At 43.0% G+C, this 22770-nt stretch overlaps 1 protein-coding gene and 1 long non-coding RNA gene across 9 annotated transcripts in view; one reads left to right on the top strand and one right to left on the bottom strand.

Annotated features, from left to right (window-relative positions):
• The window catches only part of LOC141423377 (uncharacterized), a 29258-nt gene extending 25704 nt beyond the window's left edge, over positions 1-3554 (top strand). The window contains exon 4 of the long non-coding RNA XR_012448182.1: positions 3453-3554. This is a non-coding gene — a long non-coding RNA (uncharacterized lncRNA). The remainder of the gene's footprint in view (positions 1-3452) is intronic.
• Slc23a2 (solute carrier family 23 member 2) overlaps positions 3522-22770 on the bottom strand; it is a 105186-nt gene continuing 85937 nt past the window's right edge. For all 8 annotated transcript variants that reach the window (XM_074074391.1, XM_074074392.1, XM_074074389.1 and 5 more), the window contains 6 exons: positions 19627-19774; positions 18182-18287; positions 12303-12432; positions 11479-11616; positions 9286-9381; positions 3522-8199 (listed from right to left, as the gene is read on the bottom strand). In XM_074074391.1, coding sequence (XP_073930492.1) covers positions 7967-8199; positions 9286-9381; positions 11479-11616; positions 12303-12432; positions 18182-18287; positions 19627-19774 — 851 coding nt within the window. In that variant the 3' untranslated portion in view covers positions 3522-7966. The remainder of the gene's footprint in view (positions 8200-9285; positions 9382-11478; positions 11617-12302; positions 12433-18181; positions 18288-19626; positions 19775-22770) is intronic.

Below are 22770 nucleotides of genomic sequence, written 5' to 3'. Positions count from 1 at the left end.
AGAGAGACTGAGAGACAGAGAGGGTGGACTCATGTGGATTTCATTTCATATATTTATTAGATAATTGTAAACTTGAACCCTGGCAAGATGCTTGATTGCACTGTAGAAATACTGTAAGTTTTCAAAGATATGCTCAGTGTATTAGGTTATTTTTTGAAGGCCTGCCTTTCAGTATAATTACTGATATATTTACAGATGCAGGTGTGTGTCTGGGATTTGCTTCACAAGGAAGGGAGGCAGACAGGTGTATTTAAAATGTAACTGGCCATGGCACCTGTTAAGCTGGGTGGTGGCTACATGGGATTTATTATGCTATCCCCTCTAGTTTGGTGTGTGTTTGAAAATGATCAAAATACATTGTCTTAAAACTGTACCAAAGTGAGCAAGAGGTTGGTATTCTACAAGCCCCAGTTGGTGATTTAGATAATTGCTCAGGACTCCTTTCCAAACACTTTGAGGAAACAAGAGAGATAAAGTGAGTGAACCTCAGACCTCGGAGCTGCAGGGTAAAAATCAGAACTCCAGAAGGAATTAGTGATTAGAGCCTATGGAGGGAAAAGGATATACTAATATAGAACAGTCCCACTACTGGACTCACCTTCATTTAACCGATGAGCAATCCGGGTGAAAATACTCAGGGATTTTTACCCTTTTTAAATCTATTCATGTGTAGCTAGGGAACCCATGCTGTATGATACCTAGTTTTGAAATACTGAGGCTTGCTTCAATGCCTCAAACAAAAACAGTTTTTAGAAACATTCCCAAGTGCTTACAAAGACTGTCTTCTCTAGTCATTGGGTGTAGAGCTCCAAACACTCTCTGTGGTCACTTTTAAACCTTGCCCAAATTTTACCTTCCTGATTTATCAAAAACGAGTGCTGGGATCTCCCACTTGTCAGGTACTTTGTAGAGTTCCATTTGTTTATACTGCATGCATTTTGAAGCATATGTATCCTGTCTGTTTAAAAATGACTTCTCTTAAAAGAGAGTGGCAGAGCACCAGTAATATTGGAAAACATAACATCTGTGAAGGTAGAAGATATAGGATGTGTATTGAAAGCTGTTGAAAATGGGAGTGGGAGACAAAGGGGTAAGGGAGAGTAATGGAAGAGGTTGAACTAAAGTATACACACAGTGGGGATACATTGAGAACTCCTTTGAACACCAACTTAAATAATAATGAAAGACAAGACTGTGGGGAGGTACTGGTAGGAGGGAAGGTGAATGGAGATTGAGGTGAGGGTATATGGTTTCATATATTTATATGAAATAGAGCAAAGAAACTTTTGTAATTGCTTTAAGTGGGTTGGGGAAGTGGTTGAGGGGTAGAGACAATGGGAGTGATCTAACCAGTGTACAATATAAGCCTAATTGGAATTGTCACTGTGAACCCCCCATAATGAATATATCCTAATTAAAAAATTATAATAAAAATAGGTAATAAAAGCAAAAAATAAATCAACTCCTCTTTATTAATTGGACATTATTGCATCATGAATCTTTCTATAGCTAACAGTGTTCTGAAGTGATGGAGTTGATGGTTAGTATTTATTTGTCCAGTGTGATTTTTTTCCTCATCCTTTTCCTTTCAATTTTGCGTGTTCTTATGTAAACCAATGGTAAGTAATACACATCTAGAGTGAAGGATCACACACCAGGCCTTTTCTTTGTTGGAGGGCTGGGGAGCAGTACTGGGGCTTGAACACCAGCCCTTGTGCTTGTCTAGCAAGCACTCTGCTACTTGAGCCATGCCTTCAGCCCTCACAGCCTATTACTTTTGCAAAATATTTTTAAAATAATGTAAAATATAAGCCTAATTATTGTAGTATTAGATTCAACATACATGAAATGTCTGTCAAATTCACACTATCACATTTCTGAAAATATCTTGGTGTAGCCTATAACAATCATAGACCACATTTCTGAAAACCACATCAAGATTCTGTTCTGTTTAGCCAGTGGCAGACTGGTTCAGTGTAATTACTGGTACATTTAGGCCTGTTTCTAGCTCTCATCTCTAAGTGTCTTCTTTCCCCAGTTATGTTGGTTTGCATGGCCCCGAACTGCAATTTGAGATTATATCAGATATGTTTTCTTTTCCTTGCCTTTGGTGCCTGCTACTTTTTAATGAACAGGCTTATCAAGCTATTTATCTCTCAAATGTCCCTTGGTTATCGCCTACAATTTCTCTTCATGTATAAGTACTTCATCCAAAAGCAGCTAGACAGTTGTTAGACATAAAAATCTAAGTTCAAAATTCTTTTCCTGCCCTGTGTGGAGGTGCACACATTATCCCTCCAGGCTGAGACAGGAGAAGTAGAAGCAAGCCATAGTGAGCTCATGTCAAAAAACAACACACACACATACACACACACACACAATTACGACAACAACAAATAAGCCGTTTCCTTCACTCCTTAAAAAGTATAGCTCCACAGAGGTTACTACTGCTGAAGAATCTGATGTACACTGGATCCCAGCTCTTTGGGCTTTGGAGCTGCTCATTCTTTCTGAAGTTTCCAGAATGCTCTTTGTTCATTTTAAATTTTACCACCCAGCAATGAGCTACATTAAAGAGATGTGTCAACATGAAAAGATTTCCTAACACTGAGTGAAACGTGACAGTACACATACTATGTTCTTTCTTTTACATAATGCTCAAAAACGTGCAAAGTAAATAGAAAATCGTTTAGGGATACAGATATAAGGCAAAATTAGGGAAACAGGGAAAGGAAAAAGCACAAAATTCAAACCAGCAGTTCTCTCTTGGAGAGGCATGGAGTTGACCTGGGAGGAGGTCCAGAGAGTACAGGGTTCTGAAGTACTGCCTAGTGTGTGGTCCAAGAGTGGGATGAGAACATGGGTATTCTTTTATTTTAAAAAATAACTTACAAATATTTTTTGCATGTATCTATCTTAAGGTAAATATCTTCTGGATTCCTCAGAAGTGGTTCCTAAATCCAATACTTGACATGGAACCAGGCTGTATGGCCCAGAACTGTGCAGTGGTCACTAATGTCCCAAACTGCCAAAGAACCAGGGATGGAGATGGGAATGGCATTGTCTAAGTTTGCTCTAAATTGAAAAGTACACCTAGCACCTCTAGATCCACTCATATATCCCCAACCCCTCCCACACCAGGCCACCTAATGGGGCCTTGTCACGCTCAAAAGCTGCTCTTGGCTCTTTTCTGCCACCCACAACTTGGCCTTCAGATGTATCTTCTGTAATAATGGACTCAATTTCACTTCCCTGTCTCCCTCCAAATCCAGTGCCTTCCTTTGTCAAAGAAGAATTCACTCTTCTATCCTGGTCCCAGCACTGTTTCTGGAGAGAGGACCACTGCACTTGCCCTCCAGGTTTCACTATTCATCCTTCCAAGCGCCTGACAACGAGAAAGTCTGTGAACTTGCTGTAAACTGGGTTTTTCATTTGCTGGTCTCCCTCCCTAGGTGACGACTCTTAATGAATGACAATGTTCTTGGAGACCGGCCAAAGAAGGAGGCATGTGAACAGCAACACGGCGTCCAGGAGAGCTTTTATTCATACGGAACAGTTTTAAAAATACAGAATAAAATAGTTTTGTCTCTACTATTATTCACAACATCTGGTCCAAATATTACATATTTTTAAAATACTTAAACGTTTAATGAAGCCATGTTAGAAAAACAATATGAAAATTCTTTTTAAAAACTCCATAAAAGAATTACACATCTCAAAAAACAACCCCACCCCAAATACCCTCAGTATGCAAATAAAAATAAAAACAGACAAAACCCCAGAAAGGTTCATAGGGCAAGGTCAGTCACAAAAACGCAAGGAAAACAGAGGCATCTCCACTGTCTGCAGAACAGTCAGAAATTTTATTAATATGTCAAACAAAGGTGGTAAGGAACAAAAAGAAAAGGGTATTTATGTGAACTGTCAGTCAGATACCCTAAGTGCCAGGAAACACATACAGCAATTCTAAGGACGTGGGATGTTGGGGTGACGTGACGGCGAGGCACAATCAACAACCTGAAAGGACGGGAATGTTCAAGAGGCTGCTGAAAAGGACCCCTGGTGCTAATATGCTTTGGGAATCCATGAGTGGTAGCAGAACACAAATGGGCGGCCTTCTTGTACCACTGAGGTTCTGTCTGCAGGAGTGGAGGTGGGAGATATCCTATTCTCTGTGTCCAAATCTTAAGGGATGGAGGATAACATGCAGCATGTGGAACCCTGGCCTCTTCTCTGAAGGGGCAGTTCCCTAGAGACAGAAGCTCTGTGACCTTTAGGTGTAGGAGCTGTGCACTAATCTGTGCAGTGGGAGTGTCTGGGTGTGCACCGTGGCATCCAGTGACACCAGGCCAGGTGCTGTAGCCAAATGCACAGCCTAAGTACAGCTACCTGCACGATGCTGCTTCTCCCCCGCCAGCTGGGTCTACAATGAAGCTTCTGCCACTGCTCCTCACTCACCTTCTGTCTGGGCCCGGCCACTCCTGTGGCACTGATATTACCGAAGATCAGACTGGCCAATTTTAAGTCTAAGTTGCTAGGATCAGTATCTCAGTAGGGACATGAATGAAAGAATTAACAACTTAGCTCATGGTCTTAAAATATACGTATGGGTAAATAAAGTATACACACATACTAGAGATTCATCAATGGAGAAATTCTATCGGCACATGACATTGTCATGAAAATTATATCATTCCCTCCCTGGAAAACTGTGACTATTATCCTGGGCAGAAATGTTATTTTACTATATGGAAATACTGCAATATTCATGCATAAACCAAGTTGTCATCATGAAAGTCAGTACTCTGCAGTATAAAGCAAATCCTGTATGTGAATTTGTTACCATGAAATGGGAAACCATTGAGATTCATGGTGCTTTGTTCCAGCTGGCCTCATAGAGCCACTTCTCTTGTCTGAATCAATCCCAAGAAACCAAAAGTTAATACTAGAAACCCTCTTAAGAAAGATTCTGAAGATAAATGTATCCATGAATCTAAGTTTAACTCCCTAGTGAGAATGACAATCATCTAACCAGTAGGGTCTTCCCTACTAGGAACCTGGCAACACCTCCTGTCTTTGTTAACGCTTTCTGCTCTCTACCATCGACACAAATGCTTTCCAAACTTCGGGGCAAGGCAGGGAGAGATGGTGAGTATGTGGTCACTGTGAAATGGAATGTCCACAGGGACATTCACCAAGTATCTTATGGTAGTCTCTTGGCAAAACAAGCAGGGTAGCACACAGCCCCAGCAATGCAGGCCAACAACTCGAACAGGAAGTGTATCAGGCACCGACCGTACCTCCCCAAAGCCTCCCCTTCAGGTGTGTGCTTGAGCTCCAGAAGATACGTATACGTCGTTTTGCTTTCAATTACGGACTTCTATTCTGCAGCAGGGAGACCTTCCTACAATGGCTTGTGCAAGTATGTGTTTCATGTGCAAGATGGGTTCGTGATCGGGGACTCCAACTGCTCAAGACTGGGTGAAAAGTACCCAGTTCAGTGACGGCATCTGGTCAGGCTGCTCTTTTTCCTTCCTCCTCCTGTCCCTTCCCCCTCCTTGGACAGAAATATCAACAGTTGGTTCCAATGGAACATGAAGGGCAAAAACCCATTTACAATGGGAGGTGGGGGGTCCTCACAGTAAAATCTGGCCAAGGAAGGGTTCAAAGGAAGAGGGTTTCTAGATACCTGAGGCCCACACACTAGTGAGAACTCTCAGAAGGGAAGATACCCAGTCACATTAGCTGACAGGAAGTTGAGCCTAAAGTATTAATGGTTCTGATGCTTCTTTTTGAAACAGGTTTTCATAGTCCAGGCTGGCTACAAACTCATGATTCTCCTGCCTCTGTTTCCCAAGTACCAGGATAACAGGCGTGTGCCACCATGGCCAGCAGTTCTGATGCTTTTTATTTGGAAACGTGTTCTTTCCGCTCACCCAAGAGCTAGAATCCTACAGATCTCTGGGACATTTAGCAGTTTTCTCCATTTTTCAGAGTAGAGAAATTAATTCATATAGAAGGAACTGAGAGCAATCATAGTGCAGGAGAACTGTCAGTCTGAAGGGCTTACCAAGGTTAGAGGGATGGAAACTTGACTAGTGTATTTCTAAAGTAACTGTGCACTGAATACACATTTAAAAGAAAACATACAAAACTTAAATGTAATTTAGAATCTAAGTTCTTTACTTAATCTGCAGTAAGATTTTGGCAAAACAATGAGTGGCTCTGAGGTGATTTTGAAACCCAAAACTTCCAGGAGTCAAGGGTGTAGAAACAAAGACCTGAAAAGTTGGTGAAGTTGAGACAGCCTGGGAGCCAGGGCACAGGAAATGCACCCTGTGGACACAAGGCTGCTGAGAACCATGTCCTGCTGGGGCAGACAGGAACACCCACTGCCGCCTGAAGTTTAGGCAGGTCAAAAGCCATTTAAGAAAGGCACAACCTCATGAAGCAAGGTCAGTATGTTATGTCTTAGGCTTTTCCTTTGGCTGAAACCTTTGAACCAAATTCAGTAGAAGCCACTTTGTCAGGAAGAATTTAGTGTTGTAAGATAGAACTCTTAACAGCACCTGTTAGCTGTTTTTCTTACCATCCTCTGCAACAAATTAAAGGGAGTGTTTAGCGAAGGAATCTTCCTTTCCCTTCTGCAAAATCAAGATCCACTGGCATGCCACATGGTAACCCCAGCAAAGACTCTTTAAGCTGTACCTGCCAGAAATGACTTTGAACAGAAGAATGGGAGAAAAATCTATCAAGATGATGGACCATCCAACAGGGCGGCTCTGTTTGTTACCTGTCCCAACTTCCCTTCTCCACAAAACAAATTCACATGTCACCTGACCCACAGTTTCTGGGCTCTGGTCCAGTAGTCAGTTTTGATAAATAGATTAGGCATTACAGTATTTACACTTTCATGGTATCAAGCAATACAAAACACAACCACAACAATGGTTACTAGCCTTCAAAAGCCATTACAACGAGCTTCCCTGATGGCATCCACAGCTTTACAAATGCTGGTTCTTTTCTTAATGGAGGTGGGGAGTGGGGGGATGAGTGATGGGGTGCAAGGGAAGAGGACCATATGAAAAACACTGATTTGGAAAATCTGCTATAGTCAGTAACATTAAATAGTTTGAATAAAACCTTGTAATTATAGACGCGCATAACAATAAATCTACATGACAACAGAGCCAAGACACCCATAGCCTTATCTGACTGGTGCCTCTGTGTGGCACTCTATACCCATCACACCAGCCAGTAGTGATAAATGCTAAACAGGGCGTCTCTGCCACTAAAAGAGGTCAGTGTGAAATGTGCTGGCCCAGATGGGGCCAAGGAGGCAGGGAAAAGAACAACTGAGAATCCCGACTCAAGTCCTTTCCCTTCCCTTTTAGCCCCTAACAGAATTCTATTCAACAGTATCTGCACAGACTTCACACATGCCCACAACTGGGCACATGGCAGCCATGCCACTGTTTCCAGTTAGGTCAATAGCTTCCTACAGAAGTATCAGGAACAACAGAATACACTGGACCAGGGAGTTGTGACAATGTGAGGACACTGGTGCCCCTTGGCCAAAGACAGCCTCTGTAGGCACAGGCTGAGGTCAAGAGAAGAGAAAATAGGCCTTCATCCTGGAGGTGGCTTGTAGGAAAGCTGGCATGGGTGATGGGAAGGGATTGAAAAGAAGTACTCCTGTGGGAGGACTGGAATCTCAAGTTCAGTGACCATGGCCAGCAATGGACACTCTCAGAGGGCAAAGGATCGGGGCTTAAATAAGGAAACAGGTGAGACACCATATTTAGACACAATCACCGCCCACAACAGAAGAGTGACGTAACCTGTCTTAGCTCTGGGATGCAGAATGTAAATGTAGATATACAAACATATATTTTACTTCTTGTTACTCAGCAAGGAACTACAGATACATGCCTCACTGTGGCTGGGCCACAGGGCACAGCTAAGGCTATACTGTGGCCTGCGAGTCTTCATCTGAACTCCGACTGTTCTCACCCTTCCCGAAGCCTTTCCATGTGTAGCCTGCAAAGGTTGGGCTGATGGGTAGGTAGCTGAAGCATTTGTATTTTTTAATAATGTTCATGCCAAATGGCAAATTGTAGGATTCCATGCCATCAAGAGACTTGCTGCCTTTGCTCACGCCCTTCTTCCATTTCCTGATTCCTCTTTCCTCTGGAGTACCTGTCACGCACAAACCAAGCACAACACAACAGAACAAACTATTTAGTTTACCAGTTCTATGAAGAATGAGAGTTGACAGATCAAACCTGCCTGAGTGATGGCAAAGAACACCTGAGAAGCTGAAGGTGCTCTGTTCTCCAAATGCCCAAACCAGAAGCCCCAGAATCCTTAATCCTTCCTTGCCCCTCTTCTTCTACATTCAAGTCACCTCTTGACATCGTTATGCCCTCCCTGACCTTTCACATGACCCACATTCTCAACTTTCACTGCTGAGGCAGAGCCCAGGCCATATTACTGCTTTCCTGGGTCACGGTATTGTTCTCCTAACTGGTTGTCCAGCCTTCTATCTCACCACCCCTTCCCCCAAATCTGGTCTCAACTATGATGCAAAAAGTGAAAAGCTGATTTGAGTCTGCAAAATAAATTCAGTCTTTATGATAGCACACAATGCCTCCATCAGCCAATCACTGTACACTCAGCTCATTTCAGTGTGTGGGGTGGGGGAAGGGGGGAGACAGAGTAATTCTTGAGCTTGAGTTGTTTACTAAGATTTTTTTTTTTTTTAAAGACAAGGTCTTACTATGTACCTCAGGCTGCTCTTGATCTTGAGATTCTTCTCCTGCTGCCTCCGAAGTGCTGGGATTATAGGTGCGTACCACCAAGTCTTTTAAGATTTTCCCCTTAAAACAAGCTCACCTTCAAAATGCTTCAACCATAAGACTTCTGGGGAGCTCAGGGGTAGTCACTCAGGAAGAAAGAACTGCATCATCCCTCCTTGAAGCAGCACTTTACAACAGCATTTGCCTCTAAGAAACTGGGAAGGTTCCAAGATGGGTCACATCCCACCTAGTCCATCACCCATTGCTCACTACGGAATGCACCCATCAATAAGAGCTATGACAGCTGGAGGTCTCGCTATGTTGCCCAGGATGGCCTCACAATCCTGGGCTCAAAAGATCCTCCTCAGCCCCCCAAGTAGCTGGAGATATAGGTGTCTGCCAGTGAACCCAGGTTCTGCTTCTCATTTTTATTTGGCAAAAAGTAACTAACATATGTCATAATCATGTTTGATACACATCACATTACCTGGGATGGTGTTGTCCAAAATAAAAGCCACACAACCTCCTACAAACATTGCAGTTGTGAGAAGGACATTCAACACTTGATCGACTCCTGTTATGCCTAGAAATAGAACAGAACCATCAAAAGAGTTATTGCCGGAGCCAGGATAGGCTTTCCCTTGACTCAGAAAGGAAAAGTGGGGTGGGCACAATTCTGCCAGTCAATGCAACGTGTGAAAATATAAATGTCTCAATCGTGTATGTGTAGATAATTTTTTTGCCCAGTAATGTTTTAAACTATGAATACTTTCAATAATAATACAAAATCTCCACGAGAAAAATTTCTGACAGTGGTGCCTAGACGATGACTCTAACGGAATGACATTTACCCTAGAACAAACTATGAAACAACTGGGGTGTTGTCTGCAGATTAAAGAAAAAATCTAAATAAAAGACTGGCATTGTAAGGCTGAAAAAAATTATAAAATGAATAATAAAATAACAAAAATATTTGTGGCTTCTGAAGCCCAGGGTTTTGAGCATCCTTGGCTGCTAATTATAGTCTAGCTGCTTTTAATTAGGAGCAACTGGATTCATGAAGCTGTCCTCCATGAATGTGATACTTTAAAGTGTAAAACACTTCAACAAAAAATAAGTGCTGGTGAGGATGTGTAGAAATATGAACCCTCACGATAGTCAATGAGATGACAAAATGACACAGTCACCAAAGAAAACAGTCTGGCAGTTCCTCAAAAAGCTAAGCACAGTTACCATATGACCCAGAAGAACTGAAAAAAAGTATCAACCAAACATTACTCACTGATTCCATTTCTGTGAATGGCACTAAGATTAATCTGTAAACCCCAAATAAATACCCTTGGCACTTTCAGTTACTCATGGGCATGCAGAGAATAGTGAAAATTTGGAGCTGCCCAACACACAAATTCCCAGATGATGTCAAACAAGGTGACTGTCTTTGGGTTTTGGCTCTCACTGTTAGTAAGTGCCCGTTTTGGCAGCCTATTTAAAACTATGTATGTCACATTTTGTGCTTTCTGTTGGTGACTGTGCTATTTAAAATGGCCCCAAGTGCCAGGCACCAGTAGCTCACACCTGTTATCCTAACTACTTGGGAGGTTGAGATTGGGAGGATCGCAGCTTGAGGCCAGTCTGGGCAAACAGTTTGTAAGACCTCCATCTCCAAAATAACCACAGCAAAATGGACTGGAGGTGTGGCTCAAGTGGTACAGCATCTGCTTTGCAAGCGTGAAGCTCTGACTTTAAACCCTAATCCTAACCTCCAAAAATAGACTTCTAAAATATACTACCAATGTAGAAGAATCTTGAAACTACTATGCTAACTGAAAGAAAATAGACACAAAAGGCCATATATTGCTGTAGGTTAAGTCTGTAGAGACAGAAAGCAGATTGGAAGCAGAGGAAGGGAGATTTAGTGGTTAAGAATATGGAGTTTATTTTGGAATGAAGACATGTTTTAGAAATCAGATAGGGGGTAGTGGTTGGATAATTTTGAGTTCAAAACCCCAGTACCACCAAAAAAAAAAAAAAAAGTCCTCAATTGTACACTTGCAACAATAAAATATGGTTGCTTTCTCCTTTGTTCACTCTCCTTGACATCAAGGTATTTTTTTTAAATAAAAAGTAGGCGCTAAATAGGTAATCTTTAATTGAAAATACCTACAATTTCAATATAAAAAGTCTACAAAGTTGATTTTAAAAAATTATACATTTTCTTGTGTACATTTTGTTTTTTGAGCTAGGGTCTTGCTTATGTAGCCCAGGCTAGCTTGAAATGCATGTTTCTTCTGTCTCTGTCTCTTGAGTGCTAGGATTACAGATATGGATGGACTATCATGCCCAGCAAGAAATTATACATCTAAATATGGCATTATTCTGAGAAATCAAAAGGTTTTACAGAGGCATTATTCCCAAAGGAGAGAGCCCCAGTGAAAAATCCTGACAACCACATCAACTCTTATGCACATGGCCAGTATGTGTAGGAGGCCCTGGGGCCTCCAGAGAAGCTACTACAGAGTGAGATCCAGAAGAGATGCAGAGATGAAGGTTCAACGACAGGAGGCCTGCGGCTACCAGGTTCAACGACAGGAGGCCTGCGGCTACCAAGTTCTCCTCCACTGGGAAGAGCTGGCTGAGGTTCCAACTTTCCCACTGCAGCTTCAAGGCCTGTTTCCCCTACCTGTAACTAGAGGGTTCTGTCTGAGGTAACTTGGAAGGACGAGCCCGAAGAAGATTGAGAATCCAAGCACAAAAAGGTTCCGGGAAGAATTCAAGTCAATGAACTGTAGGTTAGAGAGCCCAACTGCTGTAATCATTCCTAGGGAAAAAAACACCAGATGACATGTTTCAGTGAGTTTGCGTGCAGCATGGTGACAGGTTATTCCCAGCAGATGAGGACAGACTTCCTGGTGTCCCTTCTCTGTCCACCAAAAACCAGCTGGGAGAACACCAGTGGCAGGAAAAGGGAAGGTATGGGGCTGGAATGTGACCACCTTGTCTCTGTCCACCAACCCTCAGCATAAGCATCACACAACATTTTCTTTAAATTGAGTAGATGATGAAGGATGCTGACAACACCTCTATAGGCACATTCCAATTAAACTGGGAAACCCACAAAATGTTTGGTCAATGTCCCTGATAACTGAATAAAACAGAGATCAAATCCAGAGTCCCATGGTGGAAATGGACAAGTTTAAATAGCCCATTCACAGAGGAAGATATTTAAATTAAGTCAATTAGAAATTCTTATTAAAGACACTAGATTTAATCTTAATTATCGTGGTATAACTTTTCTTATTGCAGGTCTTATCTTTAAATTTGACTCAAGAGAGTGGCTATAGGCCTTTATTTTTTGAATATATAACCTTTCATATTTTAAATCAGAAATTTATTAGCATTAATCTTACTGAAGGGAATTGGCAAAAAACCCCAATCCCCATTATGAACTGGCCGATGTGAAGAAAGGTGCTTGTGGGGAAGGCCGATAACAAGGTGGATGCTTACCAAAGAGTGTGCAGAAGAGGGCTCCGAGCACAGGGTCTGGGAGGGACGCGAAGAGGGCGCTGAACTTGCCGATCATGCCCAGGCCCAGCATGAGGGCGGCACCGTACTGGATCACCCGGCGGCTGCCAACCTGTGGACACACCAGAAGCAGACACCAGCTCACCTACTGTCCTCCAGCCCAGCCTCCCAGGGCCCAGGAGGACTGAGTCCTTGGGTAGAGTCTAGGTTCCTCATTTAATCTCTCAATACTCAATTAGTATAAATTACTACACAGACAAATCAAGTAGAGTCGTCTCCCCCACCCCTGCCATCCTCTCAACCTTCCTCTAACTCATCGTATCTTAACTGTGGGTAGGTGGTCCCAAGGATCAGGGGTCAGGGATTGGCCTTTGCTTCTCCATGCTCTGGATGATGTCACCTGTGCTCAGGTGGCAAGGAAACTGGCTGAGATGACCCTCTGGGGTCTCAGATGCTAAGGGTATATTCCGCCATTGTTTCTCTTCCAGGTTCCGCAAACCACCCTTTACCAGGTCAACTCGCCAAAAGTCCTTAGACCTTGATTCTATCTTCCCTAAATTTCCTGCTAAGTCAGATATTACCCACCACCACCACCCCGCCAAACATTTCTGGAACCACCTCTTCTTATGATGTCTTGCCTGTAGAAGGCAGTGCTGTGCCGGATGCTGGTGGCTCATGTCTATAATCCTAGCTACATGGGAGGCAGAGATCAGGAGGATCATGGTTCTAAGCCAGCCTGTCTAAATAGTTCATGAGACCCTATCTCAAAAATATCCAACACAAAAATAAGGTTGGTAAAGTGAGTGGCTCAAGTGGTAGAGTGCCTGCCTAACAAGTGAGGCCCTGAGTTCAAGTCCCAGGACTGCAAGAAAAAAAAAAAAAAAGAGGTGGTACGATGCAGGAGCCAAAGAGTGCAGAACTGACAAGCCCAGCTGCTGGTCCATGCACTAGTCTCACCTCTGACTGTATGACCAGGCCAGTCAGCCTCCCTGGCTCTCAGGATCCTTACTCTATTGCAGATCAGACTCTTGGTTTTGCTTTAGGAATTGAATGACAAACCTGAAGTAGTCTGAATGGAGCCTGGCCAGCACAGAGCTATTTGACAGCTTCCTACCTGGGCTTGCTGCCTTGGGCCCTTCCTCCGCTTACTGTCATAGAATAGCCTTTCCAACACACTGATTTGGGAAAATAAAACCCACTTCTCAGGTTCTTCCCAATACCTGCTACTGAGCTCCCTTGCCCTGTGTCCTGGCTCCACTGTGTTGGGGGGCTTACCTCCTGTGAAACCTAACCTCTGCCTTCTAGAAGCTTCCATCTAACCTGCTGTCATTCAGATAGCAGGAGAAAGAGCTGGCATCTGGCTCAAGAATTTTACACTGTTGGCCCCTACTTTTTCTGCCTTATCCTGGACTACACCCTGAAGACATGAACCAGGTAAAGAAGGTTCCAGAAATGTTTGGGGAAATTTCCACAGGATTTTATATATGACTTCATACACACACACACACACACACACACACACACACACACGTGTACACAGACACACAGACACACAGACACACACACACACACACACATATAATATATATATATATAAGACAAATTACCTAAATTTAATTAGAATGAAACAAAATTTTAAATTCAATTCCTCCTGTGCACTGGCCACACTCTGAGTGCCCCCTGGCATACAGCTGGTGGTAGTAGGTCATGGTTAACTGTTCTGAACAGTGCTGGTCTAAAGCTCCCAAAAGCTCCAGGGATCCGGAGTCAGCAAGGTGAGCAATAGAGCCTGTCTTTCACTGTGTGAATGAAGAGTCAGTCCCAGCAGACTTCTAGATCCCACAGTCCTGATCCAGTCCCTCCCCACACCATGAAGAGCAAGCAAGTAGCAGGAAAGATCAAACTGATGGACTAAGCAAAAATCACTTATGTTTGGCTACAATTACACGACAAAGAAGTCTTTCATCTGAAAGTGGCTCATTTTTCAGTAAACTTTTTTAAGGCTCTATTGTGTCATCACAGATAGATACAAAGATGAATAAGCCACAAGCTTGTGATCAAATAATGACATTGCTCTGCTGTTTGGGAACCAGTGGCAGAAAAGAGAAAATCTAGGTTGGGAGGGTTACTGGAGATGGTCTTGAGGACCAAGCAAGAATTCACTGGAGGAAGAGCTGCCAGGCAGAGAAGAGCTGCCTGTGAGAAGTTCCCCGGCAGGGCTGGGCAGCCCTGCCAGGAGTGTGGGGCCAGGCTGGTCCAGGGACACCTACAACAATAGTTTGTATGAAAACCATACATGGAAGGCTGGTCTGCTTTTCACACAGTCAAAAAACAAGCAGCAACTAAGCCCACTCTTCTGTTCAGTGAACATTTCCTGAGTGCCTATATATGCGTCCCCCCTCCACATGGCCCTAGAATCCCTGTCTTCCTGGAGCCTGCTTCCGTAAGGTCCTTGTGCCATCTCATACTGCCCATTCCCTGGAACCTCCTCACAACTGCCTCTGACCTTCTAACCTGAACTGCAACAGCTCTGCCTATAGGACCATTAACAATTCAACACTGAGGGCAAAATAGTTTCTGCCGGGTACAGAGGGGATGGGGGGGAGAGGGAGGGGGTGGAGTGGGTGGTAAGGGAGGGGGTGGGGGCAGGGGGGAGAAATGACCCAAGCATTGTATGCACATATGAATAGTAAAACAATAAAAATTTAAAAAAAAAATTCAACACTAAACTGAGCACTGTTGTTGGTCACACCTATAATTCCTAGCTACCTAGAAGGCAGGTATCAGAAGGATCATGTTTCAGAGCCAGCCCTGGGCAAATAGTTCTTGAGGACTCTATCTCAAAAATACCTAACCCAAAAATGAACTGGTGGAGTGATTCAAGTGGTAGAGAGCCTGCCTATGCAAGAGTAAGGCCCTGAATTCAAACTCCAGTACAACACACACACACACACACACACACACACAAAAAGTCAAACCCTGTGTTATGACTTTCCAAGTCCTCAACACTGTGGAGTGCATCGAAGAGAAATGACCTTCCTTGAACACCACCTAAGAGATACTACATCCAGGGAGACTGTTTTCACTCCATTATTAGAAATAAATCAAGGGCCAATAATCATAGTATACTTACCAGGTAAATCAAGTGATTAATTCTACCACCTTGCAAGCTACCTTTATAGACATGGGTATGGTGACCAGGAAGGTGATATAATTTGCCCATGGCCACATTGAGGGAAAGTAATGGAGCCTGGGCTGGAATCCAAAGCCATTACCCTCACATTGTGTCATACTGCCCATGTCTGTAGGACAGACACTTGGACCACGCTCAGAAGCAGGTAACCTCCACTCTGGTAAAACAGGTTAGCAATTCCATGTACACAGAATGTAGTAATTGCATGAAGGATAGCAAATAACAGAGCTGCAGGAAATGGAGGCAGATCCTAAGGGAGAGATGAAGACCACCTTCCTCGTGTGCACCCTGGATCCAGTGGCTCAGCCAGCACTGTCCAGTACAGTTCACTAGATAATGGAAACACTCTTCACCTGTGTTTTCCACTGTCAGCCATCAAGCCACATGAGATGCTTGAATTTTTAACTTGAACTTAAACTTACAAAGACACAAAAAGCTACTGACTACCATACTAGACAGCACAGATCTAGATTTGGAAATGCAGGATTTCAGAGGCAGAAAAGCCTGTTCCAAAGAAGATTGTCCCAACTCCTTCAGCTGGACAAGGGACAGGACAAGTGTAGAACTCCTGCCTCTTCTCTCCTGTGTGTGTGTGAAGGGGCTTTACAACTGGCTGCAAGGCTAGGGCCACACAGACATTTCTGCTACAGTCCCACCTCCTTATTCCCAGGCAGACCCAGATGGACTTGACCACGACTATAACCCTTTTTCTCCTGGGATCAAGTCAGGTAACGTGACTCCAAGGCTGACACATGGACTTTGACTGGATGCCATCTTTGTCTGGGGAAGTGTCGCCAATGGCTGGGTCCAAAGGGATTCAGAGCAACATCAATTAGTTCATTAAAAAGTGCTGGCACCATTTTTTTGTCCTACAGAAAAAGCTGGCGCCATTCAAATTTTAATAAAGATAATTATTCCGCAAACCACCTAGGTATGGGCAGGCTATAGAAAGTACCTTGCTTACTCCCTCCAGTGAACTTAGTTATGTGATGTGCTTTAAAGGGGTATAGGAAAGAGGTAGCTTGTTAACTGTTTTCCTCCCAAGTGACCCATCTATCTATAGCAATTTTATGACTGTCTTTGGAACCAGTTTATGTCTATAGGCTCATGGCTACTGATTACTGTATTCAATGGCATGGACCTAGATATGGAACTGTAAAGTTCTCTATCCTATTCTAGCTCAGAAGTGACCTGACTTATTCCCATCTACGCCCATTAGACCCTTCCCTCAGCTTCTGGACTGGACACTTGCTTCTTACCACGGGCAGCAAAAGGCCCCAGGATTGGCACAGGAGGAAGTGCCCATCAAGCAGCCCTCCCTTGTATGCCATGCACTGGGAGTTAACAGGCAGCAGGTGGGGCCATGAGAACACAGGAAGCTGAGTTCTGGCCCACCCCTGCCAACTTAAGAGGAAAATCAATAAACAATGCAGGTATATACCCATCCCCATGCTTCCTCTCACCTGGATTTGTAATCAAGATCAAACTTAGTATTGGGTTTCTTGTCACCTGGTTATAGAATCTTGCAGAGTGGGAGGGAAGATTTCTTTGGAAATCCATGTCTAATCCTGCCTAATTTTGCAGAGATCAAACAGGTCTAGAAGGCTTCCAGATCTCACCCCAAGTTCTCAGGTGAGGAGACCCGTGACTCATGCCAGCCATTCAGGATAGGCAGTGAGCTTTAACAGTCTTCAGTTACATAGCATCCAATGGCCTTAGAGTTGCTCTTGGCAAAGAATACTGTTTGGCCTAAGGCAACTGGGATACAAAGTTTAATTACCTGTAATAAAGTTGAAAGACCCTGAAGCAGGCTCCTTCTTAACGAAGCTGGGAGTCTGTGTCTAGGGTGGTGTAGAGTGGGGAGGAAGGTCAAGTGGGTGGAACTAAAACCGAGGCTTCTGCTCCAGAAGATTCACTATGACTCCACAGATTTCATTTGAAAGAGGATTCTGCTATGGAGGTTTGAAAACTTATTTCTTTAATGTGAGACAGATGGTTTTCTGTAGTGAGGGGCATCCCCTGAATTAACCACTCGTTTTTATCCACTCCGCAGTCTGCTCCCATCACAGGTACCAAAGTGACCCTTAAAAGATCAGATCGAGTTGCTCCCTATGGTATCCCCTTCTCAGTGTCTGTGGCTGCCAACAAGGCCTGTGTGACCTGGTCCTCGTGGTCCTGTCAAATAGCACTGTCCTTATTTTCTGTCCCCTCCTCCACTAGATTCTGTGCTGACCTTCCATTCCCAGAACATCAGCAGGCTTCTTTCTCACTCAGGTCACCTTCTCAGTGGGGCCTGGCTTGACCACCCTGTTTTAACACTTAATCACCCTTTCCTGGCCCCCTCCCTTGCCCTATGTTTTCCCTCCCATATTAATCATTAAACCCCTATTTTTCTATTCATTGATGTACCCCAAAGCACCTAGAACAGGAGACTGGCACAGGTCAGTAGTTAATATTTGCAGATTGCAAGAAGCAATGACAGCACCTGAATGCTTCCCTACTCAGGCCAGCCAAGGGGGAAGAGACCTCCAAATGGGCATTCCAAAAATTCATCAAAAGGGAAAAAGGAGATGGAGAGGAAGATGGTAAGAATGGGAGGTCAGATCAATCAGAGAAACAGATAAATTCTTGGAAAGACCCAACCATTTAATTAGGAAAATATTTGTACCTTTGTAATTCCCAAAACTCCAATGTTGGGACTAGATGAAGTAGAGCCATTCCCAGTACCAAATATGCCATCGAGAACACAGGAGAGACCTTCCACGAAAATCCCCCTAAAATGTAAAGAAATGGGGGAAAGAAAACCATTCATTCAATGGGGGAAACATTGAAACAGGCTCTAAATATTTACATCCACAAGTGTGGCCTACAGAACTATAGCTTCTATGCCTCTTGGGGAGGAGAGGGGTTTAGAAATGCAGAATCTCAGGCCCCAACCTGGACCTGCTGAAGCAGAACCAGCATTCCACTGGGACCCCACCTCCCCATGCTCATCAATTCTGAGAAGACTCTCTCAAAACTGCACATTAAACACAGGTGTTTTGAAATCATTTCCTTAGCCAGAAAATAAAGGCACCTGTTGAGATCTAAGGCAAACATGAGCCGTCCACTGAAGTGAAACACACTGATTTGATTCTTTACTATTAAAATGGAGTTTCATTAGGAAGGAAATGTTATGTTTTGTAATTCTATAGACAATGAAACTTTTTAAAAAGTCAACACATGAGTAGTTTCATCTTCTGCAACAGCTTCATTAGAGAAAGATGCAAAAATCAGGATAGAAAACTACCGGACAGAACCCGTGCAGGTCATGGAAGAACAAGCCCATCAAGCTTGTCCACACAATTCATTCCAGAGGGGCAGCAACTGGCAGGGAAACTGGGGATGGTCTGGGCTATTTTCTTCTCTCTGCAGCCTCCTTAGGGTTAATTCTCTACTAACTTCCAGAAAGTAAAGTCCAAGTGTTTTGAGGGTGCAAACCCCACAGCTCACAAACCTCTCGATTCTTCAGGTTTCATTTACTATTCTTCCTATCACTATTTCTATGAGGTGTAAATGTGAGTAGATTATACAGCAACTCCTCTTAAATACAGTTGAACTGCATCTATCTGACAGACCTGTCTGCTGCTAAGCCTTCTCCTGCAGATGCAAGAGAAAAGTGTCCTCATGCCAAGAAAGAATGTGAGAAAGACAGACTTTTGCAACTCAGAAATAACCTTGTAAATCATGACAAGTCTAAATTTTGAATTTACATGAAAAACAAAAAGAACAGTTGGGAAAGCAAGACAACAGAAAGTCAAAGTAAATATATATTAAAAATGTCACAAAACCAAGCAAAGAACAAGGGCAAGGCCTGTCATTTGTTTTGGCGAGTTTCAGGGTTACAGTGGTCTCACAGACAGTGTCTGAGAGACCAGGAGGAAGGAAGGCTAGGACGTCCATTTTCTGTTACAGATGGGAACAATCAAGGCAAATGAAGGCAGTGGTTTGTTCTTGTCCAAAGATACACAGCCAATAAATAGGCCTGCTGCTTGGTGGCCTTCATGTTGAAACCCTTAATTTTCTCTTCCAAGGTTATGAGTGGATGAAGAACTGGCCTTCTCGGGGACGTACCTGTTTATTGCATGGATAGGAGGTGGTGGGGCGCAGGAAAGCCTGGCGCAGGCATAGTAGTCACCGATGGACTCAATGATACTGGCAACTACGGCACTAAGCATGCCGATGACACCGGCCGCAGAGACGGTGGGCAGTCCCCACTGAACTGAGGAAGGAAGACAACCGAAAAAGATGGGTTCAGTATAGGGAAAGAAAAAACTGTAAGACCTCAGGGGACCCTGCAAGATCTGCTTGGATTCTCATAGAAACCATCACTGTACCAGATGTCTGGGAAAGTTACTGAGTCAGGGTCCAGTGAGGACTGATCTTGACATCTTTATTTAAGAAAAGAAGTCCCTTGGCTGGGAGAGGCAGATGTTCCTGTTCCTGCTTCAAAGTCATGTTCAGTGTCTACTAAGTCACAACTTAACACACCCTGCTCTGTTGAAATTGAAATCTCTACAAAAGGGATTTATTACACTGCTGTAGAGAGCATGGGACAAAATAATGCATCAAATGAAAAGTCACCAGGTAATCTAATTCCCAACAGTAAAGATACAGACAATCTTCTGCTATACTAGTACATTTTTCCCCCTGAGTAAACCTTAGAGCATGTTATGGAAAATAATTTTATTAAAAAAAAAAGCAAAAAGTTCCATCACAGTGTCTGAATTTGCATAATTCTTCATTAAGTTTTTTTTTAATAGTATATTAAAAAAAATATTTTAGTATATTTTTTAGTATATTAAAAAAATTATATTTAGTATAATTTTTAGTATATTAAAAAAAAATATTTTAGCATGGTTTCCCTGAACCATTACGTATACTACTCCCACCGAAGATAAAGCACAGTGGGAAAGGAACATGGATAAAACTCAGTCTCTTGGGTGGGAGCCAACCCTATAGCTCGGGGAACAGAACATTCCAAGAGAATGAGAAAGAGGGTGATAGTTCAAGTTCAAATGAAGGTAAGCCAAGTGTACATGAAGCAGTCAGTCCTTGTCCAGGGAAGGAAATGAGGAGGACATGGGAATAGAGTGTCCCTTGAAGGATGGGGAGTGTATGCAGAATGAGCTGGTGCCCAGCATGCATAGGGCACAGAAGGGCATAACAAGCCACCCAGAAGGGTTTGGCATTTTTGTGGCATTTAACAGGGAGCAACCACAAGCTTAGGAAGAGAAAAATGACACATAAGGTAAGATTTGCAGATCATTCCTGAGTGTGAGGGTACAACTGCTCTACCCTATGGGAACAGTCAGAGAAGGCAGAGGCCGCTGGGGCCAGGAGTAAAGGTAGTTCCCAGGCAGCAGCATGGCCAATATGCTTGGCCAACACCTCCTCACAGGTTGGTTCAGGGATTTTCTTTATCAGGTCATCTTTGAAGTTTTCAAAATGACCCTTTAAGCTGTTACTGTTGTAACATTTTGTATCTTGATTTTGAGGGGAGATTCCTATTTCATTCTAACATTTACAAGTTGAAAATTCTTAATCCAAAAGTCTGAAATGCTCTAAAATCTGTACCTCTTGAGAACTGACATGATGCCACAAATGGAAAATTCTAAACCTGACGTCATAGGATCTGTTGCAGTCAAAATGTAGGTGTACTAAAAAACAGTGTATAAAATTACCTTCAGACTACGTGTACAAGGTATATATAAAATACAAATGAACTTTGTGATTAAAACTTAGGCTCTACCCATAAGTTATTTCATTATGTATATGCACATTTCCAAAATTAAAAAAAAAATCTATATCCAAAATACTTGTGGGCCAGGCATTTTGGAAAAAGAAATATTCAACCTGTGCTATTCTTTCAGAAAGTGCTTTGTATTTTCTCAGTCTCTTTACTTTTACTGTTGTCGTTTTTTTTTTTTTACTTTTTCCTGAAGCCCTTAATTCTGATTTTCTAAAATCTTTATGTCCACATTTTAAATTTATAATCTTAATTTTTAATCCCTTTATGCATACACACACCTTGATGGCTTCCAGCCTTCTGTCTGAAAGCCGTAGAACTTTTGCTTTGGTTTTTACTTTATGACAGGTGGTTTTTTTTTTCAGTCTTGGCACTGTTGACATTTTGGATCAGAAATCTGTTTATTAAAAGCCAATCCAGCTCATGCCTACAATCTTAGCTATTCAGGAGGCAGAGATCATGAGGACTGAGGTTCAAAACCAGCATGGGCAATTAGTTGCAAGACCCTATCTTGAAAAAAAACCCATCACAAAAAAGGGCTGGTGGAGTGGCTCAAAGTGTAGGCCCTGAGTTCAAACCCCAATACCGTGCCAAAAAAAAAAAAAAAAGGCCAATCTAGGAAATTCTTACCATTCTAAAAGTTGAGGAACATGCTCCTGATATTTGCAAACTACTCTGGGTTAAGGCAAAGCACTGGAGAGTGCACAAGACTAAGTTTCTGGAGGTGGCTTTTTATCCGGGGAGCTCTGGCACCCCACTGGCTCTCTGCAGCTAAACATTGTCCTAATGACTCACTGCCACAGTGACACCAGGCACCCTATCCACTAAGTGACAGCATCTTGTGTGTGGGCCTCACGAGGGCCCTGGGGAGTTCCTCTGGTCCTGACACAGGAACAGCAGCCCACCCCATGTTCCTATTGATACTCATCCAGGAAGCTGGCTGTACAGGAACAGGCCACCTGCATGTGCTGTGGCAGTTTCCTCCCACCTATCCTCCTATGCTGCCTCGTGACTGCCTCATTAAGTGGCTGGCAATTTCATTTTATCCTGGATTACTGTTACGTTTAGGTACCGTGCACATTCTTTTGTGGAAACAGGATAGGTATACAAAAATATACACTCAGACCCCATGTGATCTGATGAGAATGTTATTTTAGAAAGACTACACTTTTTAAAGTTTTTGTAACTGTATCAAGAGTTAGGGACAACCGCCAACACTGTCATCATTCAACATTCTTAGAGAAGTCATCTTTGACCCACCCTTAATATTCTTGGCTTTTCTTGCTTTTTCTCCTTGTCCTTAAAGAATACGAAAATAAGATAGTTGAACAGAGGTATAAATTGGCTCAACCTAACTCAGCTCAGGCTTCAATTCTAGTAAAACCCCAAAATGCTGGGAATAAAGCCATCACAATACAACCGCCAAGCATGTAACAACCACTGAACTCATGAGGTTTACTTTTGGGGTG

The sequence above is a fragment of the Castor canadensis genome, chromosome 5 (assembly GCF_047511655.1).
Source record: "Castor canadensis chromosome 5, mCasCan1.hap1v2, whole genome shotgun sequence".
NCBI classification, from domain to species: domain Eukaryota; kingdom Metazoa; phylum Chordata; class Mammalia; order Rodentia; family Castoridae; genus Castor; species Castor canadensis.
The sequence above is the reverse complement of the archived record's forward strand: the minus strand, read 5'-3'. Positions and strand labels throughout refer to the sequence as shown.